Here is a 22,555-nt window from a genome sequence, read left to right as displayed (position 1 = left end):
AGCCGACCGGGCGCCCTAGGCAACCCGGTCGGCCAACTCCGCCCACCTCCCCGCCCCCCGAACGGTGCATGTGCGCCAAAGCACAGGAGGCGGTGCAGGGGGGGCGGGGTGATTAGATTGGTCATTGCCTCCGCCGCTAATGACAAGCGGCAGAGGCAATGACAAAGTAGCACTAGGGGTAAGCAGGAGAGTGCCCCTCAATCGTTGCGCCCTAGGCAGCTGCCTCTTCTGCCTACCCCTAGTTCCTGCCCTGGCTCCCCCTGCCCAACTGTTCCTCCCCTGACAGGGAGGATGTCAGGTGAGGGACCCTGTGGGGGGTTAGGGGGACCCCAGCGGGGGTGGGGATTTAGGGGACATGGCCAGTGAGGGCACCTGCACCCCCCAGTCCAAACCTGGGTAATTACAATCACTTGGGGTGCCTAACATTTTCCACTCCCCCCCCCAGTAATTGTACCTTTTCTACTCTATTACTCTCATGGGTGTATTGTCAGCCTGCTCTTATCTGCACTGCAGGCTGACAATATAGCAACGTGCCCTTGCCCTAAAGGGTGTTAAAATGTTTTTGTCTTCATAACGAAGATGTGCAAGTGAGATTCTCATTGTAGCTTATTTAAAGTTCAATAATCATGGAATAAACAAAGAATAAATAATTATCTAAAATGACAAATGTCACTTGTCCCGATTTTGCACAAAACACCCTTGGTTTTTGGTCAGTTTGGGAGTAGTGGTTGCTACGGCAACAGGTCCTGGTAGCAAGCAGGAAGCACATGAAGGCAGCGTTACACCGCCCCGTCACTCCCACAGGCGGTCCGTGTGAGTCACTAGAGAGTGTGTCAGTGTGTGTCAGTGTGTGTTTGTGTCAGGGTGATGCCAGTCTCGCGTGATGAGACTTGTGAGGGAAAGCGGGACAGTTGGGCAGTATGAAAGCTGTGTAGGGAAAGGACTTGCAGGCACCCTAGCAACCGGAATCGCCCCGATCTGTGCAGCTCTCTGACAGCAGGGTGGCCGGAAATCAAAGTAAGTGCAGCAAAGCCGGGCCCGGGACCACTGCCCTCCGCCACCACTGATGGCGGCCCTGGTCTAACTGTCTGCAGATTTATATTTTCATATACTATGTATTATAGTGTGGTCTGACTCGAGCAGAACTCTTGTTTCCACAAAGACAGGGCATGTGATTCTTGTGTTGCACTCATGGTGCTGCTTGAATAAAGGAACTAGTGATATTAATGCTATGAGTGGCTTATTTACTAACACAGGGGCTAAATTGCACAACCTAGACGCCCTTAGCAGCTGGTCAGCAAATACTTTTAAAATGCCCACTACAGGTGAGAAATGAAAGTAAAGGTCTGATTGTTTGTTTTGCCCTGTTGCTCCCACGCTGTGAAAGTTTGTCAGTTTCATGAAACTGCTTTGTGTACTGGTTCTTATAGCGTTTGGCTTGGGTGCGTTAATGTTGGTGCTTGTAGGTGTTGCTATGGCTGCTGCAGCAGTGTCTATGGAAATGCCTGTGTCTGTCACTTAAAGTTATTATTGGTGTATTCTGATGACACGACACACCATTTATTAGCATATGAACAGTTTAGAGAAATAGAAAATTAAACATAGATAGTTAGATTACATTGCTTTGTACATTACCTCTTTTTTGTTTGGTAAGTGCTCCTGAAGCTAACTCACTTTTATATGTAAAATGGTTTAGAATTTTTCATTGATTATATTTATAAACAATTATTCAAATTGTCTGTTTCTAATGTATTTTAATGATAATTTCACTTTAACAACTGGTAATAGTTATAGGTTATGTTCTTGCCTTGCTTTGTGCATTCCGGAGCGTACCTAGAACTTTGGCAGACCATTTTCTTACAGCATGCGTTTTTAGAAACTGGTGATAAATAATTCTAATGCAGTGAGGGATGGCATTGCTGAGTATCAGGAGAGCACTTAGAGCTTCTTGCAGGAGGTACAAGCCATTGTCATTAGCTGACAAAGACTGTAACATAAATGCAATTCTTTTTTAAGAGAGAGCATCAGGCTAACTGTGATACCATGCAAGGCTGCAGTGGTGACTGGGGTAAACATGCAAACAGTATAGAATAACTGCAGAAAGAGCATTAAATAGCCAGCAATTAAATGGATAGTCCGGCTACTTATTACATATAGGTATTTGTAATTTTTTTTTCATATTTTCTTTTTCTCAGTAGTTTAGTTTCTCGTCCATTGTTTCAAACTGAGCTATAAATAATGCATATTTATAACTGTGGTCCAACAGTGTGAGTCCTATTAGAGTTTGTAAAAATGATATTTGCACAGTTTATGAGTTAAAAATACAAAGAAGACAAGGTAAATTATCACCAAACAGAGGAAAGCCAAATTAGGAATGGTTCATTGGTAGCAAAAGTGCAGGTTATGTGTATAAAGAGCGTTTTTTGAAGGCCCATGGGGAGATTAGCTGCCTGCAGTAAATCTTCACTACTGGGGTGACTAATCTCCCGATATGTTTTCCCACTTGTGATCATGTAAATCGCCAGTGGGAAAACACGTGTGCTTCATTGCCTTTCTCAAGCCGGCCATACACGCACAGATATTATTGTACAAAACCTTGTTTCGTACGATATTAGGTGCGTGTATGGCATCTCAAAGAAGCGACGGATATCGCAAAGGTTGCAGGTATCAGTCGTCTCGTCGATCGCCAGGTTAAAAGATTTTGATCAGGCACCATTGAAGGCGCCCAAGCAAAATCTACATTTAGGGCTGAATCGGAAGGTGGAGGTAGAATTTCAGCCCTGAACGTCAGTGGAGGGTGGGAACAATCTTTATTGCTATGTGTTTGACCACCTTCAGGGTTTGGGCTAAAAGCCAAGGGTGGCCCTATCATATAGACATAAGCTGTCTACTATAACAGTGGGAATAAATATGTTTATCATTAAGACCATGGATTGCTGAGTGAATTAGATTTAGCAAATACTAGAGGGAAGAACTTTTTGCTTGTCTTTGATTTAGTTTTGATAAAGGCCCAGGTCCTTTTATATGTTTGTATTTCTTCTGCATTGGTTGCCACAGTGATCTGTGTGGGTGGGTTTCCTGTATACTTCAATATCCAGGTTCCCCCCCTCTTTGATAACTATTGCACAGTCCAAAACAGTTCACACTCCCAGTCATGTACTTTGAAGGATTAACACCTGCATCAATTACAATCATGGTACCATTGTGATGGGTTCATACCTTCTTACACCTGTCAGTTTCAGCCAACACCTAACTGAATACGTTCAATGGAACCATTGTGATTGGATGTCTGTGATTGTACTACCCTCAAGGGTTTAAATGCCGGGAATTCCGTACCAGTCATTTGACCTGAAGAAGCCACTCTGATGAGTGGTGAAACGTTTTCAAGAAAAAACACAGAAAAGTCCTTTTTTTTTTTTCTACTAGATACTGTATATAATGACCTGGATGAATAAGAATCTTCATAGACATAGAGGGAAGAAGTTGTCTTAGCACTATGGAATTAGAAGGGCACTGAATGTTTCAGTGTGTAGCAGGAGGGGGATGAAATTGTCAAAGGAAAAGAGAAGGAAAGTGTTTTTTTTTGGTAAGCAAGAAATACAGAGAGGAAGTGACTGTATGTGCAAGGTACTATATACAAAGCAGAAGTGACTGTTTCAGTGTGGAGTAGAAAAAAAAGGAGAAGAAGCTTTCATAGAGCTCAAAAATGATCAGTGACTGCGCCAATGGGTAAGAAAAATACTTTGAATGTGCAGAACGTACAGTGGAAGAAGGCAAAATGTTAATTGCCCTAGAAGTACTAAGAGGCAAATACTGTCTTAATGCACAGGAAATACAGGGAAATGTTGCAGTTTGTCTGAGTGGGTAAAGCTGGTTATAGTGATTTTAATTCTAGTGGGCAAATGCCTAGGATGTTGTTTAGGAAGTATAGCACGAGCCGGAATAGAAAATACAAGGGGTAGTGACTGACCTTGTGCTCAGGAAGAACATAGCAAGAATTACAAGGGAAAGTACTAATTCATTGCTCACAAAATGTAGGAAGTGCTTAGATCTTAAAAGGGTCACTAAACCTAATCACAAAGCTGTCCCTTTGCTCCCTTATTTCTATCTAGAAGTTGATGCAACCAATTCACCAATAAGAATTGTACTGACTGAAAACTTAATGAAAGATGCAAGAGAACTGACCAATGAGAATGCTGATTCCAAGCACTGTGTCAGGCACCTTGCTGGTACCTTACATAAAGTGATAATTATGTCATTTTTCCCTTCATTATATGGCACAGGAATCCGACCTGGGGATAAAGGACAGACTTGTTCAGTGCTGGGAAACTGCTTAATGCTCCCAACTCCAGTTGCAGGAACAGAGAGCATGGAGCCAGATTTACACACATCAGCTAGGATTCCCATTGGAGGATTCTTTTGCATTTCAATGCTGCAGCAGGCACTTGAGAGCTTGAAAAGGTTTATTGTGCAATATTGCTTTAAGAATACAACCCTGATGTTGTTGGACTACAGCTCCTAGCCTGCCTCACCCTTCATTATATATTACATTATTCTGGGATTTGTAGTCCAGCAACAACTGAGTAAAGTTTGGCTGAGCAGTGCAGTGCAGCAGGGTTTAGTGTCCCTTTGGGCAGAGATCTTCAGACAGAAACAGCATTCTGGTCCAAATTACTGGTGGAAAGACTACCAGGCATGTTTGTAATGTAAAAAGTCAAACATATAAAAAGAAAACTAGATAATAGGGATAATAGCAATAGTCATTCAGCTTCAGGTGCATTTGGCCTCAACATCTAGTGAGCAAGAGCTCTAGATTTTGAAATCAGAGACGGGAAAGGGTGGAATTAAGGAGATATAGTGGGGAAAACACCAAATGGCATTAAAGGTGATGAGAAGAGGAGGATAAAAGTAAGGTAGGCCAAAATTAGTTTTAGCTGTATCCATTACAGGGAAAAAGCACAGGTAATAATGAGATGCTGACACCAGAAACATTCCCCTGAATTTTACCAGTAGTTTGTGGGGCTGCTTATTAGCATTTGAACTTCCACTCACTTCCTGTATTAGGATTGCCACTGCTGGTCACATTTATCTTATAGGTGATAGTGTTTAAAAAATAATGGAGATTTTTATATACTACATTATTTATATCTATATTTCCTTCTGCAGGCTGCTGTGCAGTTTATAACTGGTAGGGGGCAGTGAATGTCTGTGCCAATCTTATAAACCAGCTATTTTTTCCTTCTCTAATCTGCAGTAAGTTCTATTTTATTATCTGACAGACAAGCTCAATGCAGGATGAATACAGCTTCATAGACACTGAGTGATAGTTATGATACCATCACTCAGAACTGTTCTTCAACAGTGTTTGGTAAAACAAGCCTTTGAATAACAGTTGTGCACCAGGAACAGCTAAAAGTCTTGTGTGAAAGCTCTTTTGGTACACAGGTATAGAAATTAAATACATAGCAGATGCCATAATTTTTTTTAATATATATTTGCTTTCATCTGAAGAATTTAAAACGTATGTTGGAGGAGGTGTTAAGGTCCTGTGCTGTTTTCTGTAGTCTAGGCTAGGACCCCATGCTTTAGTGAAAGTGCCCTACATTGTACAAAAACTTTGTGCAAAGTGTTGCCACAAAATTGTCAAAGTGAGGTCTGTACTAAACTGAATTTCTAGGAATGAGATTTTGTTACAATTCAATGTATCAGATATATTGTAAACATTTTTTTTTCTAGTCACTCAAAGCATCCTCTGCCCCTTTCTGTGTCTCTTCCCATTTTTCCATATTCAGTTTTTCGGAGGTTTTCAAGCTAATGGACAAAGAGTGATGTATGTTTGTCATTTGGTTTGTTATTTTGTTACAGAAAACTGAAATGATACAAATGTATCTGTTGGTCTGGGCAGGCATCCAAAGGATTCAGACAAAATTTGAGCAATGAATTGGCTGTGTATGTAAACCAAAACTGATTTTGGTTTGGTTTGTATTCAGCTACCTATAAGAACAGTCCATGTAGGCTGTCCTGTTGAAATGAAATTTTTTCCTCCCCCTGGTAACAACACTAACGCCAGGCTCTCAAACATCCTGGGCCCCTTGCAATTTTCTATACCACCTTTGGGGGAGAACATGCTCCACAGTTTGGGAACCACAGGGTTATGACACAGTTCCTGCTGATCAATAATAGCAGCTGTGGGAATGCAAGTCAAGGATTTGGTTTGGGATTTAGACAAATTCTAGTACATTTTGCACAATTTATATTTGGTCCAATCCAAAATATTCAGCTGAACTGAATCAGAGCCATGCCACAATAAAGGTCTGCACAACTTAACTGTAATTTTTCTCACACTTGAATTTTCTTTAAATTTAATATAATTTAATAATAGGGGATCTAGCACCAAAAATAACTGGTGATTCTCTAAGCCCTTTGAAATTTGACTAATAGATTCCTGGGACACATATTACAGATAAAATAATTTCTAAGTATATTATATTATAATAAGTATCTGTTGTTTCAATGCTTTGGGGCGGTATTTCGGTTAGATGCTGCCCTTGGTGACAGACGGCACATGTATTGCACCAATGGCAAACATTTAGGTTTTCTCTACCTAAAAGGAGGGTTTTAGCACCCAAACTCCTGCAGTAGTTACTACATTTCACTAGCAAAATTGACTAAACCTATAATTTAGCAAGTTGTGCCCATATGTTTGCTTTGAACTTTGCTGATTGTTTGCTATAGGCAATTGAACTGCAACTACCGCACATACATAAGCTATTAGTTTTGTTCATTGTACTACAAGTTAAAAATGAAAGCAAAGATGTAGTTAGTTGCTCTGGTGGCTGTATTGGTTAGCCCCGGAGCATTTGTGCCTTTATTGTTATATATTGCATAAAGAAGTTCATTACTCTCTGGCACTCTCTGGCTACATGTTATACACTGGAAAATGTATTTTGTAGTTGGCTGTGCTGCATTTGGCTTTCATCTCTATCATAAGCATGAATAAAATATATTTTCTATGGCTTCATGTTATAATATACACTATGAAGCTGTATCTGAATTTTATGGTTGGCTGTACTAAATCATCATCATAAAAGATTAGGTATATTCCAACTGGTTACAAATATTAGTATGCATCAGTATAAATAAGATTTACTAATATTCTTGGATTCATTTTGTGATTTCTGCAAAGAAACAAATAGGCAGCTCAATAGTGAGTTTAATAAACACTCTGCAGACAGGAGCAAAGTGTTCTGCTGCTCATTCAGGTTTAAACTTCCAAACTGGGTAAAGTAATTATAGCATCTCATATTGATGAATATGTCTGCAGCTAAAGTCCAGGCCCACTGGTCAGTTCAATTCAGAGCATTGTCTGCTTAGGTGAATTGGAAAGAAAGCTGTTAAATGGTCTGGTCAGTATTTAGGTTTCTAAATTAAAAATCTTGTCTGGGATCTGATTTATTTTCTACACAGATTGATTAAATATATAACCAGAAAGTACACTTTCATGGGGATGCGGGGTTCAGTGCTTTATTGCTTTTTAGCAGGGAAGATCTGTGCCTCCAAAGATGCCCCAGTAGCTCCCTGTGTTCTTTTCTGCTGATTCACTGAACATCCTCTGTGCTGCTGTCACTTACCTGAGTGTAGTAACCCACTCACAATATACTGTATTTATAGAATATCAACATCACAATATAAGGCTGATCAGTAATTAATACCGATAATTACTACATGAAAGCTCTGCAACCAATGCAATTAGCAGCAGAATTTAATAATCAGCCCTGTAGCATCAGCTTATGTTACAGCCCAACCTCATTTTCTGCTTGATAATTTGCGACAACCCCTAAGCTTTCCAACAGCTGCTCACAACACACTGAGAACGTGAGTGTTGCAGACACTTTGCAAGATAGGGAGCTCCTGTGACAAGTTTGAAGTCCTGGATCATTGCTGCTATTGAGATGCTTAAACTTTAGGCTGGTGCGGTCAGTTCAGTGTATAAATATGGCATTTTTAGCCATATTCATTTTAGGACTTGGTTCTCCTTTATATATTTATCTTCTTAAGCTGCTTGTGTTTTTTGCCTGTTTACACTGAGCATTATATATATGTGTGTGTGTGTGTGTGTGTGTGTGTGTGTGTGTGTGTGTGTGTGTGTGTGTGTGTATATATATATCCCTGACGAAAGTCCAAGTAATGGACTGAAACGTTGGACGAATAAATCCTCACCACCTGCAGTTGATATGTGATTTTTCGACTTTTTATTATTTTGCGCAAAGCCTTTGAGTGCCGTCACTACCTACTACTATAACTACCTTAGCTCTGGCACCAAGGTATCAATTTATTTGATGAGTGTGCTCCCCACTCTGGACTATATACTATGTATATATATATGTATATGTATGTATATATGCATATGTATATGTACTGTATGTGTGTGTGTGTATATGTAATATATATATGTACAGTATATATATATATATATATATATATATATATATATATATATATATATGTATGTAGCCTTCTGCATTACATTACAACAGTTTATCACCTACTGGGATTTCTAACCTTTGGTCTCATATTCACCATGATCATAAAGGCCTTCTCTTGCCAATCAGCTAGTCACGGCTACACTGGCATTAGTGTAGTCATGCTCCATTGACTTAGATGGCACTAACTTCTATTTCATGTTAAATAAGCTGCATAAATCCATAGTTGTTGAAAAACAATCTTATTGGGTTTATTTAATGTTTCAATGATTTTATTAGACTTAGGGGCAGATTTATATATAAACAAACTCCCTTAAATCCTTATTCAAAGTATTTCTTTGTATTTTAAAGTAATGGTTTAAATAGTTTAAAAGTATTTCTATTATTACTTTCAATATTATTAATATTATTATTATTATACACTGTTATTGGTGACCATTCTCCTTAAAAGAAAAAAAGCTAGAACTCTTCTTGTAATGAGCTGAAATGCTTTGTGTACAGTACACTAATTCCTTATGTTGCTTCCATTATTTCGTTTTGTATGTATTATTTGAGCCAAAATGCTGGTGGTAGATTAATTCAGTTTATATGGTGGTGCTCCGGCAACCACCTGTTATCCGTTATATGAAGTAAAATATATATATAGAAATCAAAAAGGGTTATATGATTTTAATGGGATGAAAGTGGTATCTTCATGCAAGTTGAGGGACTGGTGCACTGGGTAGTAGCAATAGGACAGAACTATCCATATAATCTATCTATATAATATAAAGATGCTTGAGCTGCAGTTAAAAGCAAAAGAAATGGAAAAAGTGGGCACAACTGCCCGAAATGAATAGTGACTTTATAGGTGTATCATTAAAACCAGCTCTGGCTCTATTAGGGTATAAGGATTAACAATTCCAAACCTACCAGAAATATTTTAAGTACATGTTTTGATTGTTTCCTCTTTTTCCCCACAGATAAGAGGTTTTTTAAAAGGAAAAATGTATGGTCAAAATAAGCAAAATAGATTTGACTGATAAAAAAGAAAAACAGTTGACAACGGGCCATTTCTGATATACTGCAGTTTTAAGGCTTTCAGGAGCATACGGTAAACCTAAGGTAAGGTAAACCAAAACCTGATTTAAACTGTATTTTATTGTTTGACACCAGGGTGTTCTTAAACATAGAAATATATAGGAGCTTAAAATAAATGTTAAATCTATTTCAGCTGTGATACTTCTGTTCCAAGAATATTACAAATCATATCCCTAGACACGAAACCTCTGGTTATTGGTAAGCCACCCACCCTGTACAATCCCTTACGTATTATGTGAAAATCAATCCCTGTGCATTGTTTACAATCTTTACAGTGCACAGGAGATCATAACGTGGCTGAGGGGCAATGGGTGGAGTTAAATTGCACATTTGCAGACAGAAAAACCAATTCCTTGTATATCTCTGCACGCAGATGCTCCAATGCTTTTTGAAAAATTAATACATTGGTACAGGAGACCCTAACCAGACAAACTGATGGGTACTTAACTATTAAATTACCCAAACAAAAAACATTTAAAGGAGAAAGAAAGGTAATATTCAAACAATCCACCCCTGCCCAGAAAGCATCCTGTAAAATTATTACAGCGTGATAAAGTGCCATCTATTTAATTATATGCACCAGAGCAATCTCTTTATTATAGTCCTTGTGAAATTCTAATTATTCTGTGCTTTTCAGCTCTAAACTAAAACATGTTTTAGCTTGGGCTATTAGTTGTGTATCATTTGGGCTGCTTTTCTTCTTCACAAAGACCTCTGCAGTCAAAGTGGAGGGCAGTGCACTCTCTTGATGCCAGTAACATGATGTATTCTCGTGTTAATTTAAATCAGATGTGTATTTCACTGCACACTGCATGCCCAGAGCAGTAAGACAGTCGTTGTAAATGGACATTTAATAGTTATTTCATTCCTAAATGGCTTCTCTTTCCATTTTTTTCTGCCCTGCACTAAAGGCTGGGAGTGAGAGTAAACTGCCATTTATATCTAGGCATACACTTGGATTGCACTTTTCTCCATAAGCACAGATTCCTCCCTGATGATTTTTTTTCAGTCTGCTATTAACAGTGAAATTACACTTCAGTATAATGCTTGTTCTCAGAAAAAAATAGCCTTTATTGCACTTGTTTTTTGTCTGCTTTAGTAGGCTACTAATATGTTAGGCTTACATTTTACCTCAATATGCATCCTTCTTGTTTTTCTTAGCATAAAGATACAGTTTTTATTGTGTTTCAGAAGTTATATCTTAATGGCAGAATCATCAAGTGACTCCGACTCCTACCTGCGAACACGAGTAAGTAGACGTGGGCCTATGAGGGCAAACCACATGCAAGCAAGATCCAGAGGAGTAGTGGATGTTTCTGAAAAGATCCATACATTGGCAAATACACTTCAGGTACATAAACAATTCAGTATTTGTCCATCTGCCTTACCTCCGATTGCAGTAGGTTTTGGAGATTTTCTAATTTAAACAGTGTGAACATTTTTAATTCTTTAGATATTGATGGCTAGGGCTCATGTATGTCTACGAGTTCAGCTGCAGTCCCCTCAATTTCCCCACAGTCAGTAAAGCATAAAACCACTTTCATTAAAGGTACTTGCACCAAAACATCAAAATGTACTCCTTGCACTTCCATATAGTTGCACTTGTGTTGTATTATTGCAAATGAGCGATACTGGAAATGACTCCAGCCAAACTTTAGAAATATTCGTGCAGTTGTACCCGATTTTGGGATGAAGTGCATGCCTAGTTGCAGTAATCTTAGCAAACCGTTTTCAGTTCTGTCAGAAGCTGTACACTTGTGTCAGGCACATCACCCTCATGCTGGATTTCTGGGGGGAAATTGCACTTTGGTTACTGCAATGCGCAGTTATGACAGTGTATAATATATTAGCCTGTTCATTTGTAAGTGCTGTTCAGTCATCTCTTTGTACCATACTAAGCTGATTAGCAAGTATGATGCATTTGAGGAAAGAATCATACAGTATATACTTCAGTGCTTATGATCTATAAAAGTGGTTGGGGCCAAAAAAATTCTTTGGGGGGGGGCATAATGCCCTCAAACCTACAGCTGGCAAGAACTACTCTAAACTGTTCCTAGTGCTTTCCTACTTTTCATGAAAAAAATTGGCACAGTTTAAATCATTTAAGATATATTGATTTCTTTGTTCTTCACAATGTATAAAAGTATGCTTTAAAGGAGAGGGTAAGGCTGATAAATAGTTAATCTCAAGCTGCAGGCATACCTTCAGTTCTCTCAATAGTGCCATTAAGTCTCCCCATATTTCACCTGTTTAGATGATCAGAAGCCAAACACGAAGAAAAAACACTGAGCTGTGTAAAGTTAGTTCCCATAATGCCTCACTCCTGCACTGAGACCTAGACCAGGGGTAGGGAACCTTGGCTCTCCAGCTGTTATGGAACTACCAGTCCCACAATGCATTGCAGGAGTCTGACAGCCACAGTCATGGTTAATTAAGGAAAATGCTTGCTGGGATTTGTAGTTTTATCACAGCTGGAGAGCCAAGGTTCCCTACCCCTGACCTAGACCAAGTGTACATGCTCAGTTATTAAGACTATGAGTCAGCTTCCTGCTGATTGGCTCAGATTCACATTCCTAAGGGGTGGGAGCAGGAGAGGGGAGAGAGAAGAGAGGTGCGTGTCTCTGGCACAGGAATTACAGACACAACAAATCTTTTGACAGAGAACTCAGTGCAGCGTTTCTGTGAGTGCTTATGGCTGTATTTACATAGACCTTTCTGATAAAGCTTACTTAGTTTTCACCTTTCTTTCTTCTTTAAGGCTATCTTTTAAAATGGCCCTGCTGCATGTATTGCTCCAGTGTGATGGCATCCCACACACTAAATGCAAACATTTGGGTAATGGTCCTGATGTTCCCTGGATACCTGGTGTGGTATCACTATAGTTAGAATAGTTGCAAAACAAAAATGATAAAGTTTTGGGCGGTTGCACAACCCTTCAACAGATCTGACTTTATCATTTTTGTTTTATTCTCCGTGGCAAAATAAAATTTGGGTAACACCTTTTTATTCATGTTAAGCTGTTAGTTCTATTTGGCAACTATACTGTTGCATATATTGTTAACTGGTGATACAGAGGAACCAACATGAATTTGTTTGCTGTAAAAGAATTGTAAAATCAATGGGAGTAAAAAATGCAGTTTTGTAGTACATTTAGATTTTTTGTGTAAATAAATATATTGGAAATTGGCCATTCTTATTGTTGCCATATTATTTTTTTTCTTTGTGATTTTTCAGGATACAAGTAAAAACCTGAGGCAAGTCGACAAGATGCTTGGACATTACCGAGAGCACAACAGTGAGCAGACAGAAGCTATTGCATCAGTAAGTATGCAATACTTATTTCTCATCCCACGTCAGTTTCAGAAACCCTGTTCTAGTTGTTGTTCAGTTTTCTGGAATGTGAGCTCCGGTTTTTATGACATGGGCTCCTAAAAAAAACATAGATATAAACCAGCTTATGTAAGAAGGAAGAGAGGCCAGTGTGAAGCAGAGGAAATTATTTAAATAGCATATATTTTAGGAAGAAAAATAAAAAAATATTTTTTTCTGATGCTTTTTGTCAGTTGTTTCTCATTCATTGGGGGGGGGGGGGACCACTTTGAATAGCTGTTGAACTTTTGTTTATTATTGCATACCCTATTTAAAGTTAGGCCTTAATATAATTGTTTTTGTAAATGTTGCCAAAAGTATTTTTAACAATATATACATATGTTAGTCTGCAGAGGGTGCCTTATTTATCTAAATGTCTACAATTTCTATGAAGAGGTTATTCATATACTAATGTTAATATTTCATACAGCTAAAACAAAATCTTGAGCAGTCAATCGATCAGCTAAGAAGTAAACGTTTGTCCCGTCTTTCTGGAACAAGGAGTGCATCTCTATCTAGTCTCTGTGCCAGCGACCTGGATGCAGGAGAAACAGGTCAGTTAAAGGAGAAGGAATGTCATCTTACTGCCAATAGATTCACCACATCAGTGTCACCTAGAGCACTATTTATTCTGCAGAAAGCTTTAGCATACCTGCGTAAAGAGCCCAAGAAGCTTTCTCTGTTTGTTTAGGATTGCCATTTTAGCTTGGTCTTTATAGTTTTCCTCCTTGCAGCTTAGCCATTATAGATCAGATTACACATTCCTAAGGGTGGGGAGAGTGAGTTTCATGAGTTCTTATGGGAGGGGGGAGCATGAGAGGGGAGAGAACTGCACAGACTCTGGCCCGGGAATGAAGGATTTTTCTGAGAGGAAGTCAGATACCAGATACAAAAAAGAAATCCTGTGTTTCTTTTGATAAAGGACTCAGTGCTATTTGCAGCCATGAGAAATGTACTGTGACACGTTAAAAATTGTAGCAAAATGATGTTTAATGGTTTTGACTCTCCTTTCCTGTCTCCTTTGTGCTAGTGCCTATCAGACAACAACTGCAGCCAACATCTCCCCTCAAGGACTACCGTGATAGGGGGGAAACATGGCGGCGACGCCGTTCTCATTCTGCTAATGTGAGGTTTGTTGAAGAATCAAACAATACTGATCAGGTGAGTGAACAACTACAAATACTGTTGCACTTGTATGCCATGATGATGTTGCAGGAAGAGTTTTTAGAGCAGTTCTGTTAGAGGGAAAGTGAGTGTTTTTGGATTTTTTTTTCAGAAGCTTGGTAGTGGTTTGAGGGTAGCTCCAACAGCTAGGGAGCCAAGGAACACAAAAGTGTGGATTGTAATTGGAGAATTTTGGTAGCCACAAGCGGGCTCTAGCATCTAGAATCTCCATCAAGGATTTGGTTATCTTCAATGAGACACAAGAACACCATGGTTAAACTTCTTGTTGGGTTTTGTTGTTGATTTTTTCTCTGTGCTTAAAGAAAATGAGTGTCCTTGTAATCGGAAAGGTTTTCCCGCTGTTTACGATCGTTTGGTACAAAACGGATCGTCAATACGATATTTTAGGGACTAATACGATTTTTTTGTAAGCATATTCTGGATATTTGCGATCTTCAGAAATTTTCGTATCCAATCCGAATTTATCCCATACGGGATTCAAACTCATGTTTTCATGAATGTGCCCCTAGGACTAGTTGCACCTCAGGATAGTGCATCAATGTCTTTTTTTCCAAGTGGCTTTTGTCCCACATAAAAAATAGAAGATGGACTGCACAGGGTACAACTTAATTACTTCAGGTTTCTTTGTAGGTGGCTGAGGAGGGACCAGAGCAAAGATTTAACAATATTGTGTTTTATTTCAGTTGCATACCCTGCACCAATCACTGCGAGATTTAAGCAGTGACCAGCTGCGTCTGAATGAGGACTTCAGCAGAGAATTTGCCAGAAGAAACAGGTATGATAGCAAGAAAGTATAGCTAGGCTGTAGTTGTTTAAACTGAAGGAAAAGACTGACAGTTTTTTATTTGGCTAAGGTATATATTTGGCTATGTATGTAACTATGTAAGGTATGGAGATCCAAATTATTGGAAAACCCCAGGTCCCCATCTCTGATTAATAGGTTCCTTACCTGTATTTCCATAGTAATATATTTGGGGAATTTTATTTTATTTTTCCGTTATGTTTATGCCTCTGTAACATACTAGAAGAAATTGTTAGTTGAGTAACATCTTTGACATAAAAGGTTATTAAGATATAGGTGGAATAAAGTGCAGTGCTACTTTTCAGATACCCTTTTTTGCTCAGTGCACTTTTGCATCTGATTATGTAGAGCTTGTATTCTAAGGCATGTAGTTTTGTAAGCTTTCTACTGAACATCTGCCCTTGCTATACTTTTTTTCTATCCATTGAGAATACAATGCTTGTGTATATGTTACCATAAACCTTGTGAAGCAGATTGTTAACCATCTTGTGGAATTACAATTTTTTTTCTGACTGGAAGGCTAATATTTAGAGGACTGTGTATGCAACCTCAATGTATTTGCTGAAAATGTGCTCTATGAGAGAGAATGAGTGCACAAATAAGCCTATCTCCACATGTTTATATATATATATATATATATATATATATATATATATATATATATATATATATATATATATATATATATATTTTTTTTTTTTTTTTTCTTCACCTGTTTTCTTTATTGCAGGACTGATGCAGAAACCAAGAGAACCCTTCATGATTTAACTGCTCGAGTCAACGATACCCAGAGGCAGGAATCTGTGAGTACTGTGATACTGACACTAAAAACAATACTCTTCACAATATTAATGTACATTAAGAGTTACCTAGAGGTCATGTTGATTATTTTTCACTGATGAGTCTAATTTTGTAAGTAAATGTTACTTGAAACCTGTTTTGCTAACCTGACTGTCCCTTCTCAACCTGTCAGTCATAGCTTCTAATGCTAACGGGCTACTGCCGCACAAATATGACAGCCCCTTCACAGAGGAACATAGGGTATTTGATAGGTAATGTGAAAGCATCAGGCAAATACTTTTATGCCAAAAGGCAATTTTTTTTTCTCTTACATGGCAACTCACATCACGACCTGTGTTAAACTGAAGATAAACTGTTACATATAAAAGCAATAAATAAAGGAAAGTATTCTTTGATAAATATGTATGCAACAAATGGCACACACCCTTGGATGTTCACATAAATAAAGAACTGGCAATCCAGGAGTGTTAAATTTTTATATAAATGACATTTTACCCATATTGTTTGCAATTAAACCAATTTCTGTACTGTGGTTTCTTATGGTAAAAGGTGGCATCGTTTACAGTACTGAAAGCAGTTAGTGTAACTTGTTTTTTTCAACAAAAAGTGTGCACCTGCTGCCATTTTAATGCAATGTAATAAATGTCCTAAGAAATGTTATTTTATATTGTTTATGGTAATCTGAACAATGTATTCTTGCATATGTTTTGTACACTTTACAATTTATGTTCTGTGGTAGTAGAAAATATAGTTTTTCATATTTTTATAATTTTTGTATAAGGAAATGAATAGAGGTAATATGCATTTCATTGTGAAAGCCATAGGAATCTACTTAAAAAGTCAACTGTTTTCCTTCAACAACACAATTTTTTTTTAAGTTTTCCAGCTCAGGTGGGACAGGCTTCTGTTTGATCCTTTACATGTGGACGATGCCAGACCTAATGATTACAATTCTCTTTTTTTAGTAAAGGTATGCTTTTTTTGTGTTTTAGGTTTCTGAACGTGTGGAGCGCAGACTTCAAGAGCTAGAAAGGGAAATGAAATCAGAGCGACAGCAAGTAGAAAAACACCAGGATCATTTGGGCCATGTGTCTGTTCAGCTCCATGAGGTAAATGATCCTGTTCCACTATTCATAAAAATAACTTTTTTTTGTTAAGTAGGGTATTAACTTTGGATCAGTATTCATGTTCATACCTGAATTCTCAGGACCTGAGGTTTTCTGGATAAAGGGTCTTTCCATTACTTGGATCTTAAGTTGAATAAAATCATGTAAACATTAATGTAACCCAACAGGCTTGTTTTGCTTCCATTAAGGATTAATTATATTTTAGTTGGGATCAAATACAAGGTACTGTTTTATTATTAAAGAGAAAAGGAAATCATCAAAAAAATAGAATTATTTGCTAATAATGGTGTCTATAGGAGATGGACTTCCCATAATTTGGAACTTTATGGATAACAGGTTTCCAGGTAATGGATCCCATACCTGTAGTATTATTTATATAGCACCATTGTCTCCTGCAGCACTTACATAATGGATACATATACAAGAGTGCAAGTGGGGGAACAAGCAGCAACAAAGGCGGGTTCAGAGTGCAGACCGAGCAGGGTGTGGGTGAAGTGCTTTGAGTGAGGTCCTGTGAGGGCAACAGTAGGTGGGGCATCGGCCCAAGTAACATTTGTCTTGGGCACCACTACTACTTGGCCCAGCTCTGTGGATCACCTTAATGCTAGTTACATAGTGATTTACTTCCATCTGCACTAGGAGTGACTTAAGAGAAGGTAAAGGAATACTGTGAAAATGTGCAAAAAGGCATCAGTTAATAGAGCTTCTCCAGCAAAATCCTGATTTGAAATCTGTTTTTTAAAAATGTTAATATTGAAATTTTATATTATAGTTGTGTTCTTTATTTCCCAGGGTGCCACAGCCATATGACTTGGGCTCTGATAAATTGCTGCGCTGAAAGTTAGAGTGATATCAACCCCCCTCTCATTCTCCCCAGCAGCCGATCAGCAGAACAATGGGAAAGGTAGCAAGATAGCAGCTCCCAGTAGATATCAAAATAACTTTCAATATTAAGAAATCCAAGTTCATCTCATGACTCCTCCAGTTATACTGAGCAAGACAAACAATAGGTTAGCTGAAAGCAGTTCTAAGCTGGCACTTCTTCTGAAAGCTCAGACTCAGGCACAATGTACTGAAATGGCACCTACACACCAATATTACAACTAACAAATATATATTTGTAGGTTTAAGAATAAAAATGTAAATGGTAGAGTGAATTATTCGCTATGTAAACAGTGTACTTTAAAAATTAAAAGTACACCTAAAAAATTATGACAGAATCGCTTTATACAGCCTATTTGCAAACATATTATTTCATTGGCATGTAGCTGGCAACTGTACTGACAGTTTTGACACAAACTGTGAATGGGAAAAATGTGTTTTTAAAAACATTAATATATTAAAATTAAAATTCATTATACACATGTAACCGCCACAGTCATCTGTAAGCCAGAGGTAGTCAAACCAAATCTACACACATCTCTATTTCCCATAGTAATGTGTGGGTGGTCACAGTGCCTGAATCACATGTAGCATTGATGGGTGTATCTCTGTGTGACATCACTGGAAAGAAAGACTCAAGGAATGACTTATGCTTGGCTAACTGTGGTAGTGCATGGCCAGTATCTGTGTTGAGAATAGACTCTTCAAAACCCCGAGCATTGCTGTAGAATGGTTCTATGAGAGAAGTTGTAAGACAGAGTTCACTGCTATTGAATGGTTTTGTGGAGTATATTTTTTGTTCTTGTTGTGGCAATACCTATAAACAAGTACTTCTATTAATCTTGGCATAAAACTATTGAGGAAGAAAAGGTTTCACACATCTGTGTTTTCTGTTTAAGCTTTTTTGTTGGTATTGGGAGAAACTGCAGCTGCTGAGCTGTTTGGCACACCGAATAATAGTTGTTCTTTTGTCAAAATGATTTTTCCTTATGAAACTCATTTTATTTCTTTTCATTTTGTTTATTCTGTAAAGCGTGTCTGCCATAGAAAATAAAAAAGCTGAAGTGACAGATATCCAGGTCACGGCAACTTGTAAATGCTTTTGGCAACCAAAATACAATATCTTCATTTGAGTATTCATTTTATCTTTATATACAGTATATGTAACATTTTGGGTGTGGGGTGCAATTGCCACAGTAAAAAGAATAAAAGTAACTAATGCTTGAGTAATGATTTACATACATATTGTTATTTATGAAGCTGGATCATTTTGTTTTTTTTACAGCTTCAGTAAATGTGAATTGTAGTATCAATGGATGTTTATCATCTACTCTTTTTAAAGGCGCTGAATAATGATAATATAGTGTTCCACTACAGTACAACTAAAGCTAATTCACAGATTTTTTTCTGTGCTGTATCACTTGTCTGAAAATCATTTCCTCTAAGCTATGGTTTTAATGTAGCCGTCCTTGTGTTCCAGTTCACTGGAGGATGGCTGCCCCACTAGATACAAAAAAAAACACCTTTTTTTATACAGGTGTAAAATCATTTTTTTTTTAGATGTTTATTACACAGAATGCTCCAAAAACTGCTAATACAATTGACAGGTCTACTTTCTGAATACAATGTTATTTGTTTTTATAATAATTATTCTATTGTAATAGGACAATGCTTGTAATTTACATTAAACAATAAAGCACATATCTGCATTTTACATATGTTTTTGTGGGGTTTTATATTATAGAAAAATCTCTATTACTAAAACCCACAGGCCTTCTAAATATTTAAGTCTTAGTTCAATAAAAAAAGACTAAAATAACTAACAGCAGTCCCTTAGTATCCAAAACTCATCTTTTATATTTACCACATCTTCTCTAACTCAGCATGTGTATGCACCTCATATCACCATTTGAACTCTGTGCACCACTGTCTAAAAATCCAGTGTATATATAAAGCTGTGTAATTCTCTTACCATAAACCCAAGTAGAGCTTTCACTTTTTTCATCACTGTATTTTTTAAAGCTTCTTGATTGTTCTTATTGACTTCCAAAAAAATAAAATCATACCTTTATAAATACCATGACAAGTTCTTTAAAGTATGATTTCAGGGATCACAATGCACAGTTAAAAATCATAGTTTAAAATGACACTGTTAATAGTTACACCATTTGTTTTACACCACCTTTTACTATATATTTCTGGATTAAACATTTTACATGAATACAGTTGTTCCCATAATGTAGGTGACATAGATTACCTCTAGCAAAAATGAGTTGAAGTTCTAATTATGGCACACATTGACCCTGGCATAGAAGCTGCGTGATTGATTTACACGTTTATAATTTTGTATTTTCTGGTGTTTATGTCATACTTTGCTCTAGCCTGCACTTGTTAATACTCACGTTTGCAAACAGCCTTTTCTAATGGAAATATTCACACTTAAAAGAGAAGTGAAGAAGAGAAATTGTTGTTATTAAAGGTTTAAAGCTGCCCTGAGGACACTCCATTACTGTTCAGAGCTGTTGCTTGTGATTTAAAACCAATTAGGACAGTCAGGATCCCAGTTTCAGTGTAAGATGAACTAGCATCATAATTTAGAAAAGTGCAAGTTAAACCTGTCATGTAAAACATGAGCAATACTGTATAAAATTCTGTAAAAATGAACATTTTGTATTGCTTTATATGTTGACGGTTTTTTTTTTTTCATTTGAAGAATCTAGACTTTGCTGTCACATATCTTGTTTTAACAATACTAATTCATACTTTTTTCCTTCTAATTGCCAATTTAGATTTCATTTATGTCTCATAAAATATCTAAACTGTTTTTTTTTTTTTTTCTTAACACCTTTTAAATATACAGCAAGCAACATCCTTGACTTTCTGTTTACTTAATCAGGATGTCTTGGTGTGTAGCTATGCATATATCTTTAGAATATCTTTATTTATTTCTAAATTTTAATATTTTGTTTTCTGCCTTTTAGGGTTGAGATTAATCTTAGAAGCATATTTATAAAATTTAAAAAAAAGCAAAAATTCACAAACTTGAATTTGCACTTATTTATTAAAAAACTCCAATCTAGAAAACTTGATTGAATAAAAACATGGAAAAAACTGAACACTGCAAAATCGCATTCTACTTATCTTCCATGAGTCTGACAATGTTAAAAGAAAATTCTGAAAAGCTCAAATTGTAAAAAAAACTCCCATTGACTTCTACATGAACTTTTTTTTCGCCTTCATAAATTTCTAATTCGAGTTTGTGAGTTTTACTGCAAAAATAACTCGCAGTAAAAAGTCAAATTTGAACATTGATAAATCTGACCCTTGTGCAGTGAGAGCTCACCACAGTAAAATTCACCCTCTTTGTATTCATTCCTGTGTGATTTTTCTAAAAGCATATTTAGTAAAAAGGTCACCCATTGATAAATATGCTTTTAAAAATCCTATAGGAATAAATTGAAAGAGGGTGAATTTTTCTGTGGTAAGCTCTAATCTCACACTTCGATAAATCTGCCCCTTAGTGTCTAAAATGCCTTTGGATTGTTTTTCATCATAGGCCTTAAAGAAAAAAGAATCCTTAGCAGAAGAGGTAGTGGCATCGCTTAAAGACAAGCTTGGCCAGGCTGAGCAAGAGAAAATGCAGGTAAGTGGGTTTGCATTTATTGTTGAAGTCTCTGTATTGTTATCTAGCCATCTATTTCTACTCGGTGCAGAGTACTGTAGCTGGGATATGCATTTACTCTGGTTGCTGGGCAAAACAATTCAATTTTATTGGAGATGTGTTCATTTTTAGGGTCTTTTAAAATAAATGTTTCAGTGAAAGCAGTGACCATAATTAAAAAATCAAGTACAAAATCTGTAGGAGTTAAGGTAATATTACATTTTTGCTTTGCAGATGGAGACTGAGCTGGTAAATTACAGGAAGAGACTGGATCAGACAGAAGGTAGCCGTGAAGCTCTTCTTTGCCAGGTATTTCCTGTCATCACATTTTAAATGAATAAAATGTCATGACATTTTCTTTACTTTATTCATACTTTTGCTTCTTTAGGTTGAAGATCTCAGGACTCAGCTCTTAAAGGCAGAGGATGATCGAGGGCTCCTACAGCACCATGTTTCTCAGTTGTCTTTGCTAAGCCAACGCGAAACCCGAGAGGAAGAGAGAAGAGCACGTACAGGTACAATAGCTAGCATTTATTTCTCTTCACTGGCTCAAACAAATGCATTCAGCCTATACAGCTCTATAGATAAACTGTTGCATATAGATTATCTTTTAATTTTCTTTTATTTTTTTCGTTTTTGATATACTGGTATGAACGCTCAGGACCTGGGGTTTTCCAGATGTGTGTTTGTTCCATAACTTTGAACACCATGCAAGTACACTTTTATTACAGAGAAAAAAGGAAATAATTGTAAAGGATTTTAACTAATTGATTAAAGGGACTCCAAGGGAGATGACTCAAAAAATGAAGTCTTGAACTTTACAGGAGTATCAGAATTCATAAAAAAATATGCTTAACACATGAACAATTTTTTTCTCCAATGTTTGCCAAATTAGCAGTACAGGTATGGGATCCATTATCTGGAAACTCATTATCCAGAAACTCGGAAAAATTACGGAAAGCCATCTCCCATAGACTCCATTTTAAACAAATAATTCAAATTTTTCAAAATGATTTTCTTTTTCTCTGTAATAGTAAAGCAGTACAGTTATAGGACCCATTATCCAGAATGCTCGGGACCAGGGGTATTCCGGATAAGGGGTCTTTCCGTAATTTGGATCTCCATACCTTAAGTCTACTTAAAAATCAATAAAACGTTAATTAAA

The 22,555-nt window shown here is 37.2% G+C and overlaps 1 protein-coding gene across 4 annotated transcripts in view; it reads left to right on the top strand.

The window, feature by feature from the left end:
• The first annotated feature begins 822 nt into the window (after positions 1 to 822).
• The window catches only part of cep128 (centrosomal protein 128kDa), a 120,759-nt gene continuing 99,026 nt past the window's right edge, over positions 823 to 22,555 (top strand). For 3 of the 4 annotated variants that reach the window (XM_031890960.1, XM_031890961.1, XM_031890962.1), the window contains exons 1-12: positions 823 to 1,017; positions 9,446 to 9,587; positions 10,755 to 10,914; positions 12,798 to 12,884; positions 13,363 to 13,486; positions 13,963 to 14,093; positions 14,801 to 14,892; positions 15,650 to 15,722; positions 16,713 to 16,829; positions 21,286 to 21,372; positions 21,625 to 21,699; positions 21,779 to 21,905. In XM_031890960.1, coding sequence (XP_031746820.1) covers positions 10,768 to 10,914; positions 12,798 to 12,884; positions 13,363 to 13,486; positions 13,963 to 14,093; positions 14,801 to 14,892; positions 15,650 to 15,722; positions 16,713 to 16,829; positions 21,286 to 21,372; positions 21,625 to 21,699; positions 21,779 to 21,905 — 1,060 coding nt within the window. In that variant the 5' untranslated portion in view covers positions 823 to 1,017; positions 9,446 to 9,587; positions 10,755 to 10,767. The remainder of the gene's footprint in view (positions 1,018 to 9,445; positions 9,588 to 10,754; positions 10,915 to 12,797; positions 12,885 to 13,362; positions 13,487 to 13,962; positions 14,094 to 14,800; positions 14,893 to 15,649; positions 15,723 to 16,712; positions 16,830 to 21,285; positions 21,373 to 21,624; positions 21,700 to 21,778; positions 21,906 to 22,555) is intronic. The other variant, XM_012969281.3, reaches the window with a different exon arrangement.

This window comes from Xenopus tropicalis, chromosome 8 (assembly GCF_000004195.4).
Source record: "Xenopus tropicalis strain Nigerian chromosome 8, UCB_Xtro_10.0, whole genome shotgun sequence".
NCBI classification, from domain to species: Eukaryota; Metazoa; Chordata; class Amphibia; order Anura; family Pipidae; genus Xenopus; species Xenopus tropicalis.
This window is presented reverse-complemented; position numbering and strand designations above follow the sequence as displayed.